Here is a 24,678-nt window from a genome sequence, read left to right on the forward strand (position 1 = left end):
GTTAGCGTGATTTAAAACATGCTCTTTTTCTCAGCCGACGGTTTTGGGCGAGTCCCAAGAGGCCCAGCCGTTGTGGCTTCCGTGCCCCCCAGTGCAGTGCGGGACGGGTCGCAGGTTGGCAAGACAGGCCGTGACGTCATCGGCTCTGTTAATGCATAAGAATGCAGGTGCAGGAAGCGATGGAGGCGAGAGAGGGCTGTGCTCGTCAAACCACAAGTAATTCTGCATAAACAACTCTCTTTTAAGCTCGGGCATCTCAGGAAATGCATGCACGCTTCGTGACAGAAAAGATTTAATGGTGTGGAAATAGTTACAAACCTATTGTTTTAGTGAGAGGTCATGTGACAGGATGCCAGAGGCAGATCTGTGACATGAGTCACACCACTTTTTTATATTACCTTATTAGGGGATGATTTTTATCCAATTGGGGGTATACGGCCCGACGGCAACGTCACCCTGCCGGCCCTGGGATGTGAACCAGCGACTTTCTGGTCAGAGTTTGTCGACTGTCTGTGAGTTAGTGTCTATCCCTCCTACATGAATGAGAACTGTAGATTGGCTACTGATACCACGAAAACCATCCCTATTTAGGAAATGACATCAGTGGCGAGTGCAGGCTGGGATAGGGAAGTAAAAAGAAAGGAATTGGGATGTGCGGGTACTGAATAAAGGAACCAGACTAATCGCTACACAGCTGGTGCGTGTCTGTGGTCTATATACGCACATCTACATGGTGTCAGAAGACAGCTACTACGAAACATGGCTCAAGGACTACGCCGTATTGACCCGCTCGTCTTTGATGAAAACATCGCCGACAACTGGGTAAAGTTCGAGCGCGAATGGCGCGTGTACGGCAACGCCGGGCTATCGGCAGCGAGCGAGAAAGTAAACGCTTACACCTTTTTAAACCTCGCTGGTCCTGATGCATTGGATAAATACGACACTTTTCTCTTTTGCGGAGGGAGAGGACCCAGAGAACTCCCATGTCCTGGTGAGGAAATTTGAAGAATTATGCCTTCCTGTAAAAAATGTGATAGTGGACCGGCACGCGTTTAATACAACGTGCCAGAAGCCGCACGAGACGATGCAGTCATATATATCCACGCTAAAAACGCTTGCAAAGAAATGCGAATTTGGCACGCTACATGACGAACGTATTAGAGACCGCCTAGTGTGCGGCATTCAAAAGGACAGCGTCCGCTCACATCTATTGAAAGAAAAAAAACTAACTCTAAACGCAGCTATTGAAATCTGCATGCTGCACGAACAGTCGGAAAAGGGCAACAGAGAGCTAAACAAAGAAGCAGAGGTCTGTGCAATACAATATTCATGCTCTAATTGTGGAGGGCATCATGCATCTGACCGCAGCAGTTGTCCTGCTTACAGCAAACGTTGTAACGCATGTGGGAAGTGGAACCACTTCTCCAAGTGTTGCAGGTCAATTAAGTTGCATGCCAGGCCAGTGCAATCCTCACCCCAGTTCAATAAATCACAACCCAATGCAAGCAGGAGCAGGTGTGCACACACAATAAATGAGCTTGACACGCAGACAGCCCAAGGACCAGCAGACCTGTTCTACTGTGAAAGCATAGAGATGCCAGCACAGAGAGGTGAGATATTCACTAACCTGTCCATGGAAAACAATGCTAAGCAGTTGAAGCTCAAGATTGATACAGGAGCTAGACGTAACGTAATATCAAACATTCTATTACAGCGTGTTGACCCCGGTGCTCGCATTGACCGCAGGCGTAAGGTCAACCTTGTAGCTTATGGAGGTCAGGTAATAGAGACTGTTGGTGTCACAGACATTACTTTCACATGTGGGACACTACAGTGCAATCGTTGTCGATGACATCCTAGTGTGGGGCCGCACAGTGGAGGAGCACGATTTGCGCCTTCGCCAGGTCCTGGACAGAGCACGTGCTGTCAACCTCAAGCTAAATGCTGACAAATGCCGCTTTCGAGTGTAAGAGGGTATGTGGGCCATCTACTCACTGACCAGGGTGTGAAGGCCGACACTGACAAAACTGCTGCTGTCCGTCTCATGGTGCCCCCAGACGACAAACATGGACTCCAGAGGTTCTTGGGCATGACTAACTACTTGTCCAAGTTCATCCCAAATTACAGCGCAATCACAGCACCTCTACGACAACTCCTGCATCAGGATGTGCCATGGAGCTGGCAGGAACACCACATGACCGCCTTCACCAAACTCAAAGAACTCATCACCGCCCCTCCTGTGCTCCACTACTTCGATGTGCACCAGCCTGTTGTATTATCTGCGGATGCCTCACAACATGGGTTGGGTGCCGTTTGCCTGCAGAACAACAGACCAGTGGCATTTGCTTCTAGGGCCCTTACAGAGACTGAATCACGTTACGCTCAAATTGAGAAGGAGCTCCTGGCCCTTGTCTTTGCTTGCCAAAAGTTCCACGACTACATCTATGGCAGACCTGTGACGGTCGAGACTGATCATCAGCCACTGATCACCATCTTACGGAAGCCCCTACACTCAGCATCTGCGCGACTCCAGAGGATGATGCTGAAACTGCAGCGTTATGATCTCCATGTCGTCTACACAAGAGGCAAAGAACTGTATGCAGCAGACACTCTCTCCCGAGCACACCTGCCCTCCACTGACCAGGCGGCGGGTATCGAGGACTTTGATGTTATGCTGGTTGAAGTTCTTTCCTCAGGGAGAATCGAAGAACTCAGACGTGAGACCCTGGTTGACCCACTTTGCATGCGCCTATCACAGGTTATCTGTGCTGGCTGGCCGGACTCATCGAAGAAGCTGCCACGGGATCTGAGGCCGTTCTATGCCATGAGAGACGAACTCACAACTGACCACGGTCTGCTTCTCCATGGTCAGCGCTTCATCATTCCCCACTCGCTGCAGCACTATTATGTGAAGCAGCTGCATCAGGGTCACCCTGGCCTGGAGGCGACAAAGCGCAGAGCCCAGGAAACCATGTTTTGGCCCACCATCTACCAAGATATTGAAGACAGTGTTTCTCGGTGTGCCCCCTGCAATGCTCTCAAACCACACCAGACAAAAGAGCCCCTTCACCTTCATGATGTGCCTGATCTCCCGTGGTCTCTCACTGCAGCAGACGTCTTTGAATGGGAGGGGAAAGCTTACCTTGCATTGGTTGATTCCTACTCTGGCTGGTTCGAGATAGACCAACTCCCTAACACAACCAGTGCCACCTTGATAAACAAACTTAAGCGCCACTTCGCCACACATGGGGCCCCACAACAACTAATGACTGACAACGCTACTTCATTCACAAGTAGGGTGTTCCAGGAATTTGCCAAGGAATGGGACTTTCCATGTCACGAGCAGCCCTTACCATCCCCAATCGAATGGCCTAGCTGAGAGGGCTGTGCACTCAGCTAAACACCTGCTGGAGAAATGTACACGTGACGGCACAGACATGTATGCAGCTCTGCTGAACCTACGCAACACTCCAAGGGATGGACTGGCGTCACCAGCCCAGCGTCTGCTTTCTCGGCGCACCAAGGCACTCATTCCCATGACCAAGGTCATGTATGTCCCCAAGGTAGAGACTCAAGTTCAGGCGGCTCTAACGCAGGCCAGACAGAGGGGGCCAGACTATGATCGATCAACCAGACCGCTGGTCCCGTTGCACACAGGACAAACAGTACGAGTGCACACATACAGAGGATATGACAGATTAGCAACAGTACTTGGATGGGCGCGGCAGCCTAACAGCTACCAGGTCCGGGATGGAGATGCTACGTATGTGAGAAACAGGCGCTACTTCCTCCAAACACCTGAGAGTTTCGTCCCTCCTGCTGTCGCTGAATCTTCATCGACCACTGCGGAGCCCCCACCAGACACAAGGGCCGCTATTGTTGAACCAGCAGTGGTGCAGGCAGATGAACCTGTGGTCATCACACGCTCGGGGAGAGTATCGAAACCCAACCCAAGATACAAGGACTACATGGTCTACTCTTGAACCGTGGCACGCTAATGTGTGCTTGAGTTGTTAACTGTTGTATTCTATGAGTTGTTACTTTTGTGACACATATGTGTTCCTACTTCTCCACTTGAGTTGCGATGGTCCTGTTGGCATGTTTCACCCTTCTAACATATGTTGGGAGTCTATGCATATGGAACCCCCATGTTATTCAGTCTTCAAGAAGGGGGATGTAGATTGGTTACTGATACCACGAAAACCATCCCTATTTAGGAAATGACATCAGTGGCGAGTGCAGGCTGGGATAGGGAAGTAAAAAGAAAGGAATTGGGATGTGCGGGTACTGAATAAAGGAACCAGACTAATCGCTACACAGCTGGTGCGTGTCTGTGGTCTATATACGCACATCTACAAGAACATTACTCTCATTTAATGCCTTACATCCGCATAAACCAGCTTCATTCAGTTTTGCACAGAAACCACCTGGCCTGGTCTGTATGCCGTATGTCTTCACCTACTGAAGCTGTATGCATTAATGAGTCAGCGTATCGAACACCCAGGCTGTAATGAAGCGTTAAACGGAACAGCGGAGCGAGAGGCCTGCATGTGGAGGGCGATGAGAACGCTGGCAGCTCCGTTACTGAATCGAAGGAAGCGAAAGAGGGGCACAATGGACTGTCAATTGTGTCTGCTGGTCCATTCCCAGCCCTGGATGGATTTTACCCTGTAGCTGTAGACGAGGGGGGAATGTCTTTGGGCATCACTGTCATTTCACAGGGATGCTGCTGAGAAGGACTGTAGTAGCGGCCCCGTTGCTGTGCTGGACGTGGCTCTCTGCCCAAGGGTAGAAGTGCAGATGAAGGGTAATGCAGAAGCGAATAAGTGAAGTCAGACCAGAGCAAAGGCAGGTTTGCCTGCCTTCCCGCACAGCGAGAGAACACAGCTGATTGGATGGCATCTGGACAGAGGCACAGGCCACGTTTAGGCGCCATTCAGAGCTGATGCATTCTGTGCCCACGCTGTGGTTGAATGATCAAGAACCAAGATTAATGCGTTATTGTCATGTGCACAGATTACAGTGTAATAATGGTACTGCTACTACTCATCAAAAGGACCCTATTTGTCCCCATAATCCATTTTTACTTACCCATCTTGCTCTCCATGACACACAGATACATGCGTGGGTGACAGCGAGCTTCAGCGGCGCCCATGGAGCTGGGGGTTAAGGGCCTTGCTCAAGGGCTCACCGACATGTGACTATTCATCAAAAGCCAGGCTTAAACCGGCGACCTTCTGATCATAGACACAAAGGCTTACAATGAAAAGCACAATGAAATTTTTCCTTGAATAGACTGCGTGCAGACTACCAAATAAGTGTCAACTGTGCACTATGGTGTTTAGACAGACAGCCAGGTTAGACTTCCCAAACAGAGGTACACAGAGTTCCTGAAATGTCCCTAATGAGGCTGCCTCTGTTTCCTGCCAGCCAGTCGCCCTTCCGTCTCCGAGGGGCTGTGGAGCGTGACTGATGTGATCCCTTCCTGCGATAACATCCTGAAGGTGTAGGAACCAGCTTCTGTCTGGCCGGGTTCTTGGAGCAGAACATTCTGCTTTCAGTCTCTTGGCTTTTTCCCAATTTCATTGTTCCTTTGCTATGAGAGAGAAAAAAAATACATTGTGTCATTTATCTGGTGTGACCTAGAAACTAAAAAGCTGCTTCTACTGAAGATGTGGACATCAGAGAAAAAACATCTGTCAGGGATCACGAGGGCTTGAGTGTTTTTTTTTATTTCATGTGTGCAGTCTTACAAATGAGATTCATTTGATTTGTGTTGTTGAAGCAATCAATGTGAAAGAAGCTGTTTCCATCGGTATAAGTGTCCAGGAAGAGCATCTTGCATGGAATAATAAAAGGAATAAATGTGAATTAGCCATGAGGAGTGCAGTGTCCTTGAAGACCTCCTCAGTATCCATGTTTACCTCTAAACCAGCTTGGCCCAGAACGTTCATAGGTGGTGGGAGCAGTAAGAGATGGAATGATGGAAACATGCCTTTGGCAGAGGGAGCATCATTGTGGCGCTGCCTCAAGCCACCTTCCTATTAGCCTGCGCTAGTGGAACCTGAAGCCTCTAGGGGCCCACAGGGGCCCTGCATCATTTCAGCTGGAGGAAGTGATTGGAATCAGCAAAAGTAATGGTCTTTAATCCCAAGAGCTGCTTCCAGCCACAACTATGCAGTAATTATTTAGTTTACCTCAGTAACTGTGGTCAGGGGCACAGGAAATCGTGGGGGGGGCAATGTCCGCAGACCCCCCCCCCCCCCCCCCCTTTTCTTCCACGAAAATAAATAATTAAGAGGATGTTCCTTATCTTTTACTATGGATGTAACATACCTAACGAAGACTGTATTTTTGTCATATGTATCAGTTACTTTATCATATGTATCAGTTATTTTATCATATGTATCAGTCACTGCGTGAAACTGCACCCTAAACAGTATTGGTCTTTCTTTATATGATGAAAACTGAATTATTTTTAAATTATTTAAAAAATCTTTCTTACAATGCATTCATTCATGATGTAACTATTGTACACCAAAGTTTCGATTCTGTCATGTATAAAACGGTTTCAGTACTCCTTGTCCATGGTATCGATTCTACAGCCTGCACTTCCGGTTAACTGGCGGGCTAGCTGCGCCTATGCTTAGACCTGAGAGCTGTCTCGTGCAAGGGGTGTTCCTGAGATGACTGGTTCAGACGCGTCACAGCTTTCGCCACTGCGCTTAATCGATGGAGTGCAGCCGGAGCGGAGCGGGTTTGTGCCAAATGAAGGCGGTGAACCGCAGGACATGCAAGCCTGTGTGCAAGTCGTGCCATCGCACATTACTGACAAAGCAAGCACACACCGTGAATTTAGCTAGACGCTTAAAGTACAGACACGCCACGCAGTAAACACAGTTTAGAGGGATAGGCATCTCATTTCTTTACAAAAGGTTGTAAAGTTTTTCCTGCACAGGAGAACTGCAGTTTAAATAATTTTAGATTGAGTCATATTATATACTGTGACAGGGGCGATTCTAGGTTCAGAGCTTTGGGGGTGCTGAGCACCCAGAGAGCTGCCCAGCAAGGCAAGATACACTTTACTCGTCACAATGAGACTTTTTCCCTGCGTCAGTGTACTTTCAATCAAAAGGCAAATAACCAAACCACGTGTACATTTAATAAAATATATGACTATTTAAACACTGATCCAACATTATTCTTGATTGACAGATCATGATCTTCTACTTTTACCTGAATGCCCGTCCTTTTTTTGAAAAAACTTCCTTATATCCATTATGAACCTGGCTGTCTTTCTGTGCAAAATACACACACACACACACACACACACACACACCAGAAGTTATAAAGTTAATGGGCATCCAGTCAGTTAGCTACCTTAGGTTTAATATTCGGAACATGAAAAAATAACCAGCTTCTCTCGTTCCATTTCAAAGAGGACTGGTAAAACGGTTGGCAATTTAAGTTTTTAGATTTAGGCTATATAAAGTTCAATGGGAGCAACAGGACGGTCAAAATGTTGCTGATTTTCCTACAGAGTAGGGCGGATTGTAGGGTAGCAAACATCGTCAGAAAACGTGTTTTCAACACTGCAGTTTACCTGTAAGGGTAACAGGGCTGTCAAGTTTTGAAGACAGGCAAGAGTGACATTCCACAGGATGCCTTTTCATTGGTTGTTGTCTTGTATTCTACCCAGATACAATAGTACTATTTTCTGATTGGCTATTGTGTAAACCCTTTCTTTTTTTTTGATTGGCTGGTAAGTGACAGGCTCTTGGGTCGAATCTTGTCCGACTTCAACGTCATAAAAGAGGCGTGTTTCATCCGAGTTCCGACTTGGAGAGAAATAATCGAATGTGTCATAATGTCACTCAGCTCAGAATTTCCGAGTTCCGAGAGAAAAACGAACGTACCATTAGACTCCAGCGGAGACACGCTTGTTTTATAGTGAGGCGCTACTGTGCCGCGGTCTGAGGAAAAATTGGGCTCTGCGGCATATTAGCCTACAAATTATTTTTCCGCGTGAGAAATACAATGTGTGGCGGGAGTGCGTGACAAAAGAATGAAAAGAGTGACTGTCACTCTCAATGCGTGACACTTGAGAGCCCTGGGGTAATGTTTTTCAGCTAATAAGAGACATGGTCTGACTCCTACTACCTAACTATATAAAGAAAGAGTTACTGAAGGTTAAATGCCGCTAACATGTCCTGTTTTAAGCCAAGTACTCACATCACCGCTCCAATGCGTCTCAGCCACCATTGCTGGAGCCAGTCAGAGTAGCGGAGAGTGAAGCTGGAACGAACCATTTTTCGGGGCTGGGGGGGGGGGTATCTATACTAGTTATTAAAATATTGCATCTGAATGATTTTTCATATTTCAATACTGTCTCACATAAACAGCATGAACTGTCAAAAAAAAGTTAGAAATCTTTGGGGGTGCTTTTATTCATTTTGGGGGTGCTGAAGCACCCCCAAAAATGGGCTAAAATCGCCCCTGTACTGTGATGAGTATGGAAAATGGTATCAAATTTAAATACTTTTCTTGGTATCATATCAAAGCTTGAAATTTTAAAGGATAGGCTCCGGGCCCCCAGCGACCCTGAGTGTGACAAGCGGGTACAGAGGATGGATGGATGGATTGGACAACACTAAGTTCATCCACCTGTAGAAGCAGTGGAGCCACTCTGCCTCTCCAGCCGTGGGTGATCGAGTGCATTTGATGCGATCTTCTGGATTGTTAAGTAAGCAGTTTATGAAGGAGGCTGTGGTGTCTGTTTCTCAGAGGTTCCTGCACGGTTAGAAAGCCGGCAGGAGTGCATTTCCTGAGGACACCTCTGCCTCTGGCTGCGCAGGCTGTAGGAGCCTGAATTCACAGGGCTTTGTGGTCGGTGTTTAGCATCATTGGACTCCCGAGTCACACAGTCCTGCCGTCACTCCCAGCCCAGTGTGCATCTCTTGGCCTCGAACCCGGGTCTCTCCTCCTGGCCATTACCGCCAGTTTCTGGCTCCCAGCTGCAGAATCATGGCATCTGTGAACCCTCCCCCTCACTGTCGAGCTGAATTTAATTCTTAGTTTCAGTGGTGTTTTATTTTTTGGGGGGGAGGGGGGTGCAGGGTGCTGTTTATTATATACCCATTTTTAAATTCGCACGTGATATTAAATGAAGATTTTTACGGTAGGGGCGCTCGTAGGAATTTTACGTACACAAATATGTTCTGAGGGCAAAATGAAAACTGATTTATCTCTCTGAACCAATCAGATTTTACAGGAGGTGGGTCCAAGCAGCTAGAGGAGGTGGGACCAAGAATGTGATTGGTTTGGCCTACCCCCTGTAGTTGCGTGGACCCACCTCTTCTGCAATCTGATTGGTTATCTCACTGAACCAATCATTTTTCCTTCTGCCCTCAGAACATATTTGTGTAAGTAAAACTTCAAGAACGTATGTAACAGTACAGTTTCAGTATTTTTATATTTAATAACAAAATGAAAACACATCACACTTTAAACAACACTTTATTTTTCCATATAACCACTATACATTCAGAAAAATGGTAGCATGACTAACTAAGCCTAATTTATGTCTCTACTGTGTGAAATCAAGGAGAAAAGGTACTTCATAATTTTGATAATCTGTCGATGTTTTGTCTATTCAATTTTAAAATAACCTGTATAGGTAATATAAAATTCATTTTCGGAAGAAAACGTTTTGAATAATAAATCTTATTTTTATGAAGAAAAATAATTTTATTTGACAAGAACATATATGAAGTTAAATATGTCACTGTGCTATTGTATAATGACATTTAAATTCTAGCTTTCAAAAATATGATAATCCCAGTGTTTTAGATGTATTTTCTGGGGAAACACTGCACCAGTACATATAGGAAAATGGAAAATGACAGGTATGCTGAGATCACATCATTTTGCACGTTTTTCTTTTGCTGCTGCATCCTGCAGCCTGTTGTGTTCTGTTCGTGTGACACCATGGAAGAGGTTGACCTTTCTCCAGTCTTGGAGGGAAAGCCAGTGTAACTGACATCTCTGGTGCTCCAGAAAGAACGACGTTGTGTTGTCCCTGTCGTTTGTTCCTTTCTTGTACCTTTTGATCTTTACTCCAGGAAGATGAACATCAAGGGTTTAGATTTGGTTATGGAGAGTAGGGGCGTGTCGCTGCTGATGCTGTGGGAGCGTATGTTTTTTGGGGCGCGGGGGGTGGGCGGGTCGAGGCTGATTTGGTCTCTACCAATGCTGAAACTAAATCTACATCCTTGATGCAGGTCACCCAAGTTTCTTTTTTTTTTGACTTTTCGATGAGGACAGAGGTAAATGTTAAGGATACATTCCATGACTGCCTATTAGGTACAGGATCACAGCTTCTGATCGTAATCTGGATGATGCTGTACTGTCAGGATGCTGTACTGTCAGGATGCTGTACTGTCAGGATGCGTAACGCTCCGTTGGCTGAAAATGTTCTTTCCTTCCCTTGGTGGCCCCTTTTAGAATGAAATGAGTTTTGTTTTTTTCTTGTTTTTTTGTTTTTTTTTTTCTCTTTTGTTTTTTTTCTGTTTTCTTTCCATTCCTCTCTCTCCCTCTCTCTCTCTTCCCTCCTTCTCCTTTGTCCCCCCCCTCCCTCTCCTTCTTTTGAGGAAGTAAATAAAAATATGAAATAAAAAAATAAATAAATAAATAAATAATAATAATAAAAATAATAATAATAATAAAATAAAAAAAATAAATAAAAAATAATAATAATAATAATAATAATAATAATAAAATAAATAAATAAATAAATAAATAGATACAGATAAAGTAGTCCTCCGCAGAGGGGGGGTGGAGGAGGGAATATAAAAATAAAAAAAAAAGAATGAATGTGTGAATGTGTCCCCATCAGTGGAAGGCTCTCTCCATATGGGATGTGACGTGAGGGCCAGCCGGTGCGCTTCTTACGGTCTGTGTGGGGTCCGTGATGTTCACACTCAATCCATTGTTTTCCTAGCTGGTCGGCGGCCAGTTTGACCTGGAGATGAACTTCACCATCCAGGAGCCGGATGGCGTGTCCTGCATGGTGGAACTGCTGGGCGGGTGTGAGCCTGCCTGCCAGGCGGAGGTGTGGAGCACTGTGACGGCCATGCTGAAGAGGAGCACCTTCAACTTGCATGTGTGTGCCGCCGCGGGCCTGACGGAGCTGCTGCTGGCTCGCTTCGCCCGGGCCGACTCCACTGTCGTCGGTATGTAGGTCTTCACCCACACCTGGACGTGGACCTGAGGCCAGGGTGGTCCTCATGAGATCCTGAAACCCAGCTTGAGCATTACTGTAATGGGTCGGCTTCAGATAGTGAGGTACCTTCTTAGCAAGGCTGAGCCCATCTTCTGTGAGAAGAGTCCAGCCATGGAAGTTGGCTTGAGGGGCTTCATCTTTTAGCTGGTTACTTAGTTGGTTTGATATTGGGTTGGTGGTGTTGCTTGTCCTTCCTCTCTTGGTAGTTACCCTTCTGTGAGATCCTGCACACTCCACTGCTGCTGTAAGTTGCCAGTGGTCTTTATTATTAGATGTTTCAACCACTTCACACTCCAAGATATTTAACTGGCTGTTACTCTGTGGTTACTCTGGCTGTTACTCTGTGGTTACTCTGGTTACTCTGTGAGGAATCTCCCGACCTGGTTTGTTACTCTGTGAGGAGTCTCCCGGCCTTGTTTGTTACTCTGTGAGGATTCTCCTGGCCTTGTTTGTTACTCTGTGAGGATTCTCCCGGCCTGGTTTGTTACTCTGTGAGGAGTCTCCCGACCTGGTTTGTTACTCTGTGAGGAGTCTCCCGACCTGGTTTGTTACTCTGTGAGGAGTCTCCCGACCTGGTTTGTTACTCTGTGAGGAGTCTCCCGACCTGGTTTGTTACTCTGTGAGGAGTCTCCCGGTCTGGTTTGTTACTCTGTGATGCGTCCCCAGGCCTGGCTGACTGTTCATGCAAGGTGTCTTCCTTTGCTGTTTGATTTGCAGAGCCACTGATTGATGTGCTGGCAGTTCTGACCCGATACAGCATCACTGACAAGGAGCTGAAGCTACTGTTCAGCAAACTGCAGGGGGAGGACGGCTTGTGGGTATGTCTGCTGGGATGCGGTCAGTCGCACTTGTGGAGAAGGCAGTTGACATGGCAACCAGATGGGCTTGGCCGCATGTGTTTGTTGATGACTCTGCCTTGTGTCGCCCTCCTGTGCAGCCGCCGCATGCGTTGCGGCTCCTGTCCGTCCTGAAGAGCATGCCCTGCCAGAGTGGGCCAGACTCCTTCTTCAGCTTCCCGGGAAAAAGTGTCTCGGTGGGTGGACGTCCTCTCTTTCTCTACCAATGAAATCTCACATCAAGCATGTGTCAGGTCCGGGTTCGGATGTTTCACAGAAGATGAGCGATACAGGTGGTCAGGTTAATGCTTCTCAGGGTTTCTTTCGAATGGCATAGGCTGCTCGCCAGGTTAAGAAATGGCTGCCCGTTCCTGTACAAGCTTTAAGCTGGGATATGCTGACGTTTAGCTCCAGAGCCTCACATTGATGGTACTGCTGTGCGTCCAGGTGTTTTTATGGCTTAAGTAGATATTGAGCACAAGGACTTGAAAAATTTATATTCTTTATGATAGAAAGCATGTTTCAGACTAAAGATATGTTTATTTAAATTTTTGAAATCCAGATGGGGGCAATGGGGGTGCTTGGCTGTTTGGTGCTCTCTGCCCATAAGGTTTCTGTTGTTGGTAAAAAAGTTTTTGCTAAATCTGCAGGATTAATCAAATGGAGAGTCTCTAGCTCTGCCTTATACAGAGTAATCTGCTGTTTGGCCACCTCAGTAAAGTGGGAACCTGGTGCTGGTTTTGGGGGCCCTGAGCTGACATCAGCGTGGACACTCAGGTGTCGCCCATTAAACTGGCCGTTCCACATTCCCTGAGGTGGGCGGAGCCTGTGTGTTAGCCTCGGATAGCCTATGCGTTACTCCGCCCCTGGTGGCTCTGATTGGCGACCCTCCCCCCCCCAGGCCATAGCTCTGCCCCCCATCGCCAAGTGGCCTTACCAGACTGGCTTCACCTTCCACACCTGGCTGTCCTTGCATCCAGCGTCCAGCATCAGCGCCCATCAGGACAAGCTTTACCTCTACTGGTACGTCCCCTTTGTGAACAATCCCTCCGATTAAACGCCATTAGTGTCCTCTTTTCATACACGTTCATTATGATTATTCTGCGCCGTTGCTTTTCCTTTGGCATGGTAGGCTGTGCCTGGCTGTCTCATGTCCAGATGATAAATAATTTCTGATGCACAAGCATGGAAACACTTTGCAGACGGATATTTTCTGTCGTTTTAAAAGGTGCAGGCAGTTCAGTGACGCTTGGGTGTCAGTGACCTCCTGGAAAATGCTTCTCTTTTCAGCTTCCGCACCAGCGAGGGGCAGGGGTACTCCGCCCACTTTGAGGGGCGTGGCCTGATCGTCAGCTCGCTCAATGCCAAGGGGCAGAGCTCCCAGCACTGCATGAAGTACGACTTCAAAACGCAGAAGGTGAGCGACTCATCTGAGGGCTCACGACTGGGAAGAGATTGGCACGGGGAAAGTTCCAGTGTGATGACGGGAAGCGTATGATTTTGAGGCATCGCACGTGGCTGCGGCACCGCACACCATGAGCTCAGCAGTGATGTTTGAGATGAGAGCAGTGTGTCTGTGCTTCCAGACCTCATTCTCTCCATGCAGATACACTCCGTGGCTTTACCTCATAGCTCAGTCTTGGGCCCATTCTACTGTTGCTCATGTCCCGTGTGACATCATACCTGTGTTTCAGTGGTACATGCTCACGATCGTGCACATCTACAACTGCTGGAGGAACAGCGAGATCCGCTGCTACGTGGACGGGGAGATGACGTCCTGCGGGGAGATGGCCTGGCCGCTCAACACCAGCGATGTGAGTGCGTTCCCAAGTGCTCCGGGCCAGCATGGCTCAGAGACCTGGAGGAGTCCATTTTAAACACTGGGGGGGTGGGGGGGTGTCTTCTCATCCTTGTGTACTGTGGGTCTCATTTTTGTTGTATGTCTCACTCAGTCGATTGCTCCCGGTTTGGAGGCTTTGTTTGCCAATCCTGCCCAAGCTCACGTTTGGCGCGATTCCCCACGGATTCAGGCGGCGAAGCATGACGTCAAAGATCAATTTCATTCTTAATGTGCTTTTTGTGTCCTGTGCCCGTAGCAGTTTTACATTAGCCTGGAGTTCCTCTTGAGGTTCTCTTTCTGATTGCTGCAGAAAAGCCCCCAAACCCTGGCTGTGTTGCTAGCCCCCCCCCCCGGGATGGCTGTGTGGTTTTGACTCAATCCCTCCCCCCCCCACAGACCTTCGATAAGTGTTTCCTGGGCTCCGAGGGGACGCTGGACACTGACCAGGTGTTCTGCGGCCAGATGGGGGCAGTGTATCTGTTCAGCGAAGCTCTTAATGCGCCGCAGATCCTCGCCATTTACCAGCTGGGGCCCTCATACAAGGTAGGTGACATGGGGGGGGGGGGGGGCGACTATTGTGCCCCCCTGCTGCATGTTTCACATCAGAGGTGATAAATTGGCCCAGATTCATTTGTGCTGTTGTCCCGGCGCACATCTGCCTTGTTATCGCAGGGGACGTTTAAGTACAAGTGCGAGAGCGACTTGGTCATCAGCGAGCAGCAGAGGGCGCTGTTGTACGACGGCCGGCTGTACGGCTGCATCACTTTCTCCTACAACCCACGGGCCACTGATGGGCAGCTCTGCCTGGAGTGCTCCGGCCGGGACCGGCCCTCTCTCTTCCTCCATGGCCCTCACGCCCACATGCTGCAGGTCAGTCTCCCCGCACGTCGGTCCCTCTCTGCACGCCAAGCTGAAGTCGCCACGTCTCATTCTGCATTGATAACTCGGCCGATTCCCACTCGTCTTGATCTAACTGCTGCTCATGGGCAAACATTAACCAGCAGCGGGGCGGGGGGGGGGCATTATTGTTTTTGGGACCCCACTGCAAAAGTCACTTTGGGCTCCAAATAAATAACTAGCGAGCCGAGTAAGGAGATGGTAGCTAGATCCTGGGGGGCCACACAAACGCGTGGTGTGAGAGCTGTATACACTGCTGCTTCAGCTGAATGCACTGCTTCACTGTAACGGGCTCTGTGATGTTCCTGCAGAACGCCAGAGCGATGGCGAGTCACCCTGTGCAGAGTGCCATCCACTCCCTGGGGGGCCTGGAGACCCTCTTCCCTCTCTTCATGCAGCTGGACCGCCTGCAGGACCCCAGCGATATGACGGACACCTCTGTCTGGTGGGGGCTGACGTTTCATTGAGTGTTCCTTTTTGCTAACACTGAGGAAATAAATCTGTACTCGCAATGTAGAAGCTTTAAGTCCACGGCACCACGCAAGATGGGTATTAAAACTGGCTTGTTCGCCCAGTTCTGCTTTCTCCAAATGCTGCATACCTGGCTCTTCTGAGCGTGTGTCTGAAAGGTCAAAGGTCACCCCCTGACTGGTCTCCTGGCTCCCCCATCGCAGCTGCGACCTGCTGGCCTTCCTCATGGAGCTGCTGAGGAGCTCTGTGGCCATGCAGGAGCAGATGCTGACCTCCAGGGGCTTCCTGGTGATCGGCTACGCTCTGGAGAAGGTGAGCGGCGGAGTCGGGGGTGGGGCGTGCGCTTCAGGAATGACCCTGGGCCAGTTGGAGAGCTTTGGAAGTGCAGTGGCTATCCGGTGCTTCAGTGGTTTACTTGTTTCTGAGGCTGTGGTACTTGATTGATCTGCTGTGGTTATGGTGCATATGCTGCAGGGACTGTCTGCACTCTGATACATGCGCATGTACTAAACATGTAAATGTGAATGTTATTAGTGTCAGGGTTGTAAGGTTGGCAGGAGTGAGTGCTCTGGGGCAGTGTTTCCCATCCCGGTCCTCGGGGAACCCCGGACAGTCCATGTTTTCGCTCCCTCCCAGCTCCCAGCCAATCAGGAACACCGAATACCTGGTACAGGTGGCGCTGGAGCCGAGAGGAAGCAAAAACGTGGACTGTCCGGGGCTCCCCGAGGACTGGGATGGGAAACACTGCTCTGAGGTCCTGATAGGGCCTGCCCCCTCATTAACGCACCTGTCCCCGCCCTTCAAGACTGTCTGTAATGAAAGCGAGCGGGACTCTCGTCAGGAGGGACGTGGCCCTTCAGACTGCCGACATGAGCCAGCACGCTCGAGGGGCTTCGTCGGCTGCGTGCTGGCTGGTGCCTGAAGGGGGCAGCAACGAGGCGCTGGCATCGCAGACCTGGGTGCCACCCCCTTCAGCGTGTAACTTCCTGCCTCTCTGATCTTCTCCCAAGTCCTCCAAGGAGCATGTGACCTTGGCCGTGCTGGACCTGTTCCTGGCCTTCTCCCGCTACCTGAGCAGCCGGCAAGGCGGCCAGCTCCTGTTTAGGCAGCTGTGCGACCACATCCTGTTCTGTCCCGCCATCTGGATCCATGCACCTGCCAAGGTCTGCCACAGGGGGGCGAGCACGCGCCCCACAGCTCAGCCATAACATGCGTGACAAAAGCAGCCTGAAATGGAATATATGCATATATGTAGAGTCGTGTGTTATCTCAGACATGCTGCAAATGCACAGTTTTAGCCTTTTGATTATCAGTCATTTTGGCGTGGCAGTGCCCTCTGTAGTTAGTCACCGGGCTTATTTTGTTTCACCTCTATGCTACTAAGATATGAGGTTTATGCCAATGCCGGTTTAGTTGACAAAATATTGATTTTCGCGATGTGTCCCGTGCCCGGCACGCCCTCCCACTCCCCCGGACATGCACAGGTGCAGAGAAACCTCTACGCCTACCTGTCCACCGAGTTCATCAGCACTGAGACCGTATACAGCACCACCCGCAGGGTGGAGACTGTACTGCAGGTTATGCACACAATCAAGTACTTCTACTGGGTGGTTAACCCGGAGGACCGGAGTGGGGTCATGCCCAGAGGCCTCGGTGAGCTCCCCCCCACACCGTTAACCGTCAGACCAGGTCACCAACAGCATCTGTGTCCATTAGCCATTAAGCTTTTGACGCTGTCCAGTCAAAGGGGAATATCAGACTGTTTAAGTGCTTTCAATAAGCGGGTGAAACGTTTCAGGAGCTGGCTGTCATGTGTCTTCCAGTGCCTGTGAGAGGTACAGTGTGTAAGAGTGAGTATGCAGTGTGTCAGTTGTCAGCTGGCACTGACCTGGAGACACTGCGTGGGCTAATCACTACACCACCTTGTGTTCAGATGGTCCTCGTCCCAGCAGGAAGGAGATGCTGTCCTTGAGGGCTTTTCTCTTGCTCTTCATCAAACAGCTCATACTGAAGGTGAGTAATGTTCTTGAAGATCGTTTCAGGTATCAGAACCTCCCAAAGACCATCCACACCGTAACAGGGGGGGCTCCAACAGCAACTATCCACAGCATAGCTGGCGGGGGGGGGGGGGGGGACCATCTACCGAATAGCCTGGGGGGTGGAGTCCCATCCACAGCGTGTGGGGGGGCATAGTCCACAGCATAATTGGCGGGGAGGGTTTCCCATCGACCATCCACAACGTGAAGGGGGAGGTCCCATCCACACCAACACCGCTGCTCTGCATGTGTTCCTGCGTGTGTTCCTGCATGTGTTCCTGGTTTTGTTCCTGTGTGTGTTCCTGGTTTTGTTCCTGTGTGTGTTCCTGCATGTGTTCCTGCGTGTGTTCCTGCATGTGTTCCTGCGTGTGTTCCTGCATGTGTTTCTGGTTTTGTTCCTGCGTGTGTTCCTGCGTGTTGCTAGAACGCCCTTGACACTCACAGCATTTTGCTTTTACGGCAGGACTTTGGGACGGTGGATGAAGTGCTGGACAGTATCCTCAGTCACCTCCTCACCCTGCACGAGGTAGCACCAGTGCCGTTAACCGACTTCAGTCAGCACTTTAAAAGACTTAAATTCACTTTTTCTTTTTCTTTTTCATTTCCAAAGGCAAATAAATGTAAAAATACATTAATTACTAAGACAGATTTGACATCAGTTTACATCTTAAAGTTAGTCTCCTGGAAAATTTATTTCCGCTTTTCAATTTGTGGGTTGCAATGCCTTCTTTTTACCACTAGGTGGGAGTCTAGCCCAACATCCGTGGCAGTGCATTACACAAACTATAATAAAAAAATGGGGCCTTCGTGTTGTACCACAAAAGGACTCCTCTATGGGAAATGCCGGCTCTGGGCCGCCGCCAAGTGCTGTACGGCTTGTAAGGAAACACTTTTTCACTCAGGGAAAGAATGATGCCCTAAAACAAAACAGAGCTAAGCCGATTGCCGCAGGAAGGGTCTTTTCTTTCAAGTTTATTTATAATTTGTGGCCTTACACAGTTACACAGAGGCACTGTATTTGAATAAACACATGCTTAAGTATTTTCCCTTCGTCGTTAATGTAAATTGTCTCTATGAAAACAAAATGAAAAATATTTGGTTCTGATTCAATTGTCAAACATACTAACACTCTTATTTAAATATGAATTCAAGTTTTTAATTAAGTACTTTAAATAAAAGGTTCTCAGTCTGTACTGAGTCCCTGAATGGAAACTACTTGTTCATTTTATGTGTAACTCGACGCTTTGGTTATGAAGCTGTGATTCGTAAGTCTATTGCAATTAAAACCATCCGTACGATGGAAAGGCCTCTGCATTCAGGCGTACAAAAGACACCAAGGGGCAGTAAGATGGAAACATGCGGCTCGTCCCGTTTCTACCGCAGCTGCCCTTCTGCCAGCCGGTTTGATCAGACCGATCCATGTTTTTCGTTTTTTTAATTAATCGGTTATTAAGCTGACGGCTCCGTATTCGTGTCCCCCCCGTCACAGGAGGATAACTTAATGGATGTGCTGCAGCTGCTGGTGGCTCTCATGGCAGAACACCCTGCCCACATGGTCCCGGCCTTCCAGCGGCAGAGCGGAATCCGGTACGGCTGACGTTGGACCCGACCCGACCCGACCGGCGGCTTGCGACAAGCTACCAAGATGCCGAAGTTGGCGCTGTAAATCCAGCAGCTGGCCTGTCCACCCCTGCTGTGCTCGTGCGGCCCGACTTAGCTCCCGCAGCGCGAAAGGGGAACCCGATCCTGATGTAGTAACTAATGGGAGCCCCCTGCGGAGACATAAGCCGCTGGGCAGGAATGCTGGGGGGGGGGGGCAGGTCTCCGGCCTGACACGGGGGGTTATTTTTTTTTAAAAACTGTGCAAACTGACAGTTAATACAGGTCACTTTTACTGTCTGTCTATGAGAAGTTGATTAATAGGTTTTTATCACACTGCAGTTTATTAACGACTCGCATAATGCACAGAAACATTTAAGCCAGCAAATATGTATCGGAATTTGCAGTTTTGTTTCTGAGTTATTGTACGGGATGACATTTTATTTCATGTCTCCCGTTTTCAGAGTGGTGTATAAGCTGCTCGCGTCCGACAGCGAGGCCGTCCGCGTACAGGCCCTCAAAGCGCTCAGATACTTCCTGCAGAATGTGCACCATAAGTAAGTCCCTCGGCGCGGGTGGTGATGAAGCTACTGACAGCAGCTTCTTCGCTTCCACCCGAATCGGGGAAATTACAGCCTTTGCACAGCTGAGACTGACTGCCGGGATGCTGGCTGGACTCGTGGACGGCGGTCTGGACTCGTGGACGGTGGTCTGGACTCGTGGACGGCGGTCTGCGGGCGTCACCAGAGTCGGCGGAAAATCATTTGCATGCATCATAATAATAACAATAATAATTACATATTGTTTATTGTATTATAGAATATGATATAACGTTATAATAAGTAAAAATACCATAGAAAATGTATGTAAATAGTAATATTTATTATTATTATTATTATTATTATTATTTTATTATTGTTGTTGTTGTGGATGGTTCACTGCCTTGATAGAGTATATGCTTTTTAAAAATACACGTCATTGTACGGTTGCAGACCTCTGCTATAAGCATGGCAGACAGGAATAGCTCTCCTCTGGAACTGAGTGATGGTTCTTCGGTTTGTGAGCCTCCATCAGTATTTCCGCTGTTTGCTGTGGCTGAGCATGGTGACCACCCCCCCCCCCCCCCAAGGCTGTAAGGCCGCTATACCGGCTAAGCGGGGAGCCATGCGTGGACACGCCTGTGCTGTGCTTGCAGTAGGAAGGCAAAGGTGATGGCCGCTCACAACCTCTTCTCACTGCTGTCGCAGCGACTGATGCTGCACCCAGACCGCGTGACCATGACCACGTACAACGCCCTCTATGAGGTATTTATGTGGATCAGAAAAGTATCACGTCTCTGCAGTTCACCTCCTCACCTCCTGCCGCGTCCGCAGATCCTGACGGAGCAGATCCGCACGCAGCATCCGGACCCCGACTCCTCCGTGAGGATCGTGAACCCGCGTGAGAGTTCCTCGCCCCCCCCTGAGTTCAGGTGAAGGCCATTGGCATCCGGGGAGCCTCCTGCTCACGGCCTGCTGTCCCCACAGAGGTCCTGAAGGTCGTCACTGAGCTGCTGGACGGGTCGCCGGCGTGCCCCGCTGCCGCTGAGGTGCGCCAGGTCTTCCTGTCCGACATGATCAGGCTGTTTGGTAGCAGCTGTGAGAACCGGAGGTGAGGGGGGGGGGGTTATTGGGCTGGTGCAGGGGGGGGTCGCTTTAACATCAGGACTGACCCAGACACCCCTGTCCACCTCCAGGAGTCTCCTGCAGTGCTCCCTCTGGCAGAAATGGCTGCTGTCCCTCTGCCGCGTCCAGCCCGAGAACGACGAGGAGCGGAAGATCTCTGAGATGGTCTACACCGTCTTCCGCATCATGCTGGGCCACGCCATCAAGCACGAGTGGGGGGGCTGGCAGGTGTGGGTGGACACCCTGTCCATCACCCACACCAAGGTCAGCCACCCAGCTCCCAGTATACCCATTTAACTTGAGCTCTCAGCTGTGGTTATTTAAAAGCTTTTCTCTTTATTCTGTTGTTAACCCTTTATTACATTCCTTGTTCTGGGCCAGTGAAGTAACTGCATTAGTGTCAGACTGTGGTCTGGGACCCACCCAGCATGCTACCAAGCGCAGTGTTCTGTGCCACTGACCAGCAGGGGGCAGCGCAGCTCTTCCGGAACATTATCTGGGGAGTTCAGCCGTCCGTCCCCCCCCCCTCCCCCCGCGATCTCCAGAACAAACATCACTGAAGCCCACATTCAAGTTGAACTTCATTCTACCGTAGTAAAGAAAACAGCAGAGTACGGCCGTGTTAAGCAGGCTGTGGGTAATGCAATCAGTCGCTCATCCTCCGAGGTCCGCGGCTTAGACTGCCGCTTCCGAGCTGCCAGGTGGCTTGGAGGGAGAGCTTGTTACACGTCTGTGCTTGGCTCTGACCCAGCATCCGCTCAAATCAGGCCTCAAAATACCAGCGTACCATCAAAAAGCACATAATGTAGCCACAGATACCCCCGGATCGAGCGAGAATGGAAATGTCATGTGTTACAGGGCCTGCGTTTCCCAGCATGGGTTTGAAGTTACTGTAATTACTGCAGTAGCTGAGCACGGCAGTTATAGCGGCATTACTGTACGGCACAGATAATTACACACATGTGCGGCATCTCAGACCTCCTGTGCTGTGACTTCATTCTGTAAACATCCAATAGCTCCTATTTTAAAAAGTGTAATTGCTCCCTTTTATCCGCCTGGAAGCAGCTCTTTGGGAGTCACGCACAACTTGGCAGTTACAGGAGAAAGACAATCCTTGCTGGGTTAGTTATCCCAGTACCCACGTGTCATTCTGCAGTAAATGGGCTGGACCTGCCCGGGTCACTCTGCTCCAGCTCTGTGCTGTGGCCTGCGTGGGGCGCTCACGTCGTCCCTGCGCGGGTTGGCTGTGGCCTGCGTGAGGCGCTCACGTCGTCCCTGCATGGGTTAGGTCGCAGCCCGCATGGGGCGCTCACGTCGTCCCTGCATGAGTTAGGTCGCAGCCCGCGTGAGGCGCTCACGTCGTCCCTGCGCGAGTCGGGCTGTGGCCTGCGTGAGGCGCTCACGTCGTCCCTGCATGGGTTAGGTCGCAGCCCGCATGGGGCGCTCACGTCGTCCCTGCATGGGTTAGGTCGCAGCCCGCATGGGGCACTCACGTCGTACCTGCATGAGTTAGGTCGCAGCCCGCGTGAGGTGCTCACGTCGTCCCTGCATGGGTTAGGTCGCAGCCCGCATGGGGCGCTCACGTCGTCCCTGCATGAGTTAGGTCGCAGCCCGCGTGAGGCGCTCGCACCGTTCCTGTGGCCCGGACCGCCATTGTTGTCTTACTATTTCCTCGGTGCTGTTTGTCACCACTGGGTCACTAGGACCATTCGGAAAGTGTTATCTGACAGCTGCAGAGGTGCATGTTTGCTGGCTGAGGCAGAGCGCCCCCTGCCTTTTGGGGTAATTGTAACAGGTGGCGTGTTTCTGCAGTTATACCTCTCATACCGCTGCCGTGTGGAGGTGTGCTGTCCCGCATGTTTACTGGGGGGGTCTGGCCACTGGTAAAATGCCCCTCAGCGCTTATCTGTGTGTTCATCCAGAACAGGCCTTGCTCAGAGACTCTGGTGACATGGGGACAGAGACCCCGGCTGCCACAGTCCTGTTTTTCCGGTGCTGTGCAGACTTCCTGGTGCTGCAGTCCAGCAACAAGCGCCTAGCCTGTAGTGTTGAGTTTCCTCCTTGGTAAATTCAGATGTTCCCTTGTCAGCAGGAAATATGGGTCCTACTAAAAATGGTATTTTCTACCGCCATGTCTAAAGGGCTTCTGTTTGGACGGGACCGCCACAGACAGACTGATGGCTTTTGAGGATGATTAGCGTTAATTCCACACTGACGCTCTTTCTCCCGTCTTCCTGCACGTCGTTCCCCATCAGCTGGCCGCCCATGAGGGTGTCCCCGCCACTGGCTTCCTGTTCACACTCGGTGTGCGTCAGTGTCACCTTCTGAGTTTCTAGGCCTTATTTTTTTGACGTCTAACCTTTCCTGCTGTTAGAGGCATGTGGTTGATCGCATCAGCGGAGGTAAATGTTTACATGCTGACATCTGTAAGTGTATGAGTCACTGTGTATCATCACTCCTGCCTTGTTTCTCTCTTACCTATCCAGGTAGCTTCTGAGAAGCCAGACATCACGTTCCACGAGTGCCAGAGGACGGTGGGGGCCGAACACGGACCCAGTGAGACCAGCACCATCTCTGAGGGCCGCATCCCCTCTAATGGGGCCCCAGCAGATTCTGGCCCATCTGGCACCATGCAGGCAGAGCCACTCAATGCGGTCAAGACCCCAGATCTGAAGCCTATTGATAAGGCTACAGAGCAGCGCCCACTGGTCAATGCAGGGGCTCTGGGTCCTGGGCTGTCCTCATCAGATGTCTCCCATTGTGGAGAAGGACTTCAGGGAAAGCCGGCCGTGCCTGCAGATGCTGAGTTGATTACAGATATCGAGCGAGCAGGTGTCACCCAGAATAACGGAACTGAAACTGAAGACTTGGGGAGCATCTCTGCTCAGACCAAGGTCAGCCATGAAAGTCCAGAGGAGGGAGATGGGGATGATGTCACTTCAGCCGAAGAACAGAGGCGGAGTTTGGGGACACCTTGGGCAGGCCGAGTGACCAGGTTGGAGGTGTCCCGCGTGGCCTCCGACTCAGGGAGACTGAAGGGCCTGGTCTCGGCGGTGAGTGGCTCTCCGTGCTCTGGGATGCCATGCCGGACCCCACCTCATTCCTACTGGTGACCCCCACTCTCTGTTTATCCCAGGACTCCGCCTTGGGTCACGAGGAGGAAGCCAGTCGAAGTTCTGAAGGTGGATCCACAGGCGTCCTGGAGCTGCAGTGGTCCCACATGCACCAGAGACTGCTGTCCGACCTGCTGTCCTCTATCGAGACAGAGGTGCAGGCGTGGAGGAGGTGAGTGTTACGGTGCTGGATGAAACCTGACGAGTCACTCTGCTGTCTCTACTCTTCAGCCTGGGTGTTGTGCATATCTAACATGAAGTGCAGTGTATGTATAACAGGAAGTGGCGTGTCTGACAGGAAGCGCTGTGCATATCTAACATGAAGTGCAGTGTATGTATAACAGGAAGCGGCGTGTCTGACAGGAAGCGCTGTGCATATCTAACATGAAGTGCAGTGTATGTATAACAGGAAGCGGCGTGTCTGACAGGAAGCGCTGTGCATATCTAACATGAAGTGCAGTGTATGTATAACAGGAAGCGGCGTGTCTGACAGGAAGCGCTGTGCATATCTAACATGAAGTGCAGTGTATGTATAACAGGAAGCGGCGTGTCTGACAGGAAGCGCTGTGCATATCTAACATGAAGTGCAGTGTATGTGTAACAGGAAGCGGCGTTTCTGACAGGAAGTGCTGTGCATATCTAACATGAAGTGCAGTGTATGTGTAACAGGAAGCGGCGTGTCTGACAGGAAGCGCTGTGCATATCTAACATGAAGTGCAGTGTATGTATAACAGGAAGCGGCGTGTCTGACAGGAAGCGCTGTGCATATCTAACATGAAGTGCAGTGTATGTATAACAGGAAGCGGCGTGTCTGACAGGAAGTGCTGTGCATATCTAATATGAAGTGCAGTGTATGTGTAACAGGAAGCGGCGTTTCTGACAGGAAGTGCTGTGCATATCCAACATGAAGTGCAGTGTATGTGTAACAGGAAGCGGCGTTT

General features: G+C 50.0%; 1 protein-coding gene across 1 annotated transcript in view; it reads left to right on the top strand.

The window, feature by feature from the left end:
- The window catches only part of LOC111852102 (lipopolysaccharide-responsive and beige-like anchor protein), a 108,568-nt gene that overhangs the window by 4,767 nt on the left and 79,123 nt on the right, over nucleotides 1-24,678 (top strand). Inside the window, exons 2-23 of the mRNA XM_072697829.1 lie at nucleotides 11,000-11,231; nucleotides 11,999-12,099; nucleotides 12,219-12,314; nucleotides 13,019-13,140; nucleotides 13,408-13,534; nucleotides 13,812-13,931; nucleotides 14,354-14,500; nucleotides 14,630-14,827; nucleotides 15,166-15,299; nucleotides 15,529-15,637; nucleotides 16,336-16,488; nucleotides 16,810-16,978; nucleotides 17,259-17,338; nucleotides 17,825-17,887; nucleotides 18,851-18,948; nucleotides 19,425-19,517; nucleotides 20,156-20,264; nucleotides 20,334-20,400; nucleotides 20,487-20,610; nucleotides 20,696-20,888; nucleotides 23,111-23,677; nucleotides 23,761-23,909. Coding sequence (XP_072553930.1) covers nucleotides 11,000-11,231; nucleotides 11,999-12,099; nucleotides 12,219-12,314; nucleotides 13,019-13,140; nucleotides 13,408-13,534; nucleotides 13,812-13,931; nucleotides 14,354-14,500; nucleotides 14,630-14,827; nucleotides 15,166-15,299; nucleotides 15,529-15,637; nucleotides 16,336-16,488; nucleotides 16,810-16,978; nucleotides 17,259-17,338; nucleotides 17,825-17,887; nucleotides 18,851-18,948; nucleotides 19,425-19,517; nucleotides 20,156-20,264; nucleotides 20,334-20,400; nucleotides 20,487-20,610; nucleotides 20,696-20,888; nucleotides 23,111-23,677; nucleotides 23,761-23,909 — 3,251 coding nt within the window. The remainder of the gene's footprint in view (nucleotides 1-10,999; nucleotides 11,232-11,998; nucleotides 12,100-12,218; nucleotides 12,315-13,018; nucleotides 13,141-13,407; nucleotides 13,535-13,811; nucleotides 13,932-14,353; nucleotides 14,501-14,629; nucleotides 14,828-15,165; nucleotides 15,300-15,528; nucleotides 15,638-16,335; nucleotides 16,489-16,809; nucleotides 16,979-17,258; nucleotides 17,339-17,824; nucleotides 17,888-18,850; nucleotides 18,949-19,424; nucleotides 19,518-20,155; nucleotides 20,265-20,333; nucleotides 20,401-20,486; nucleotides 20,611-20,695; nucleotides 20,889-23,110; nucleotides 23,678-23,760; nucleotides 23,910-24,678) is intronic.

The sequence above is a fragment of the Paramormyrops kingsleyae genome, chromosome 12, assembly GCF_048594095.1.
Source record: "Paramormyrops kingsleyae isolate MSU_618 chromosome 12, PKINGS_0.4, whole genome shotgun sequence".
Classification (NCBI taxonomy): Eukaryota; Metazoa; Chordata; class Actinopteri; order Osteoglossiformes; family Mormyridae; genus Paramormyrops; species Paramormyrops kingsleyae.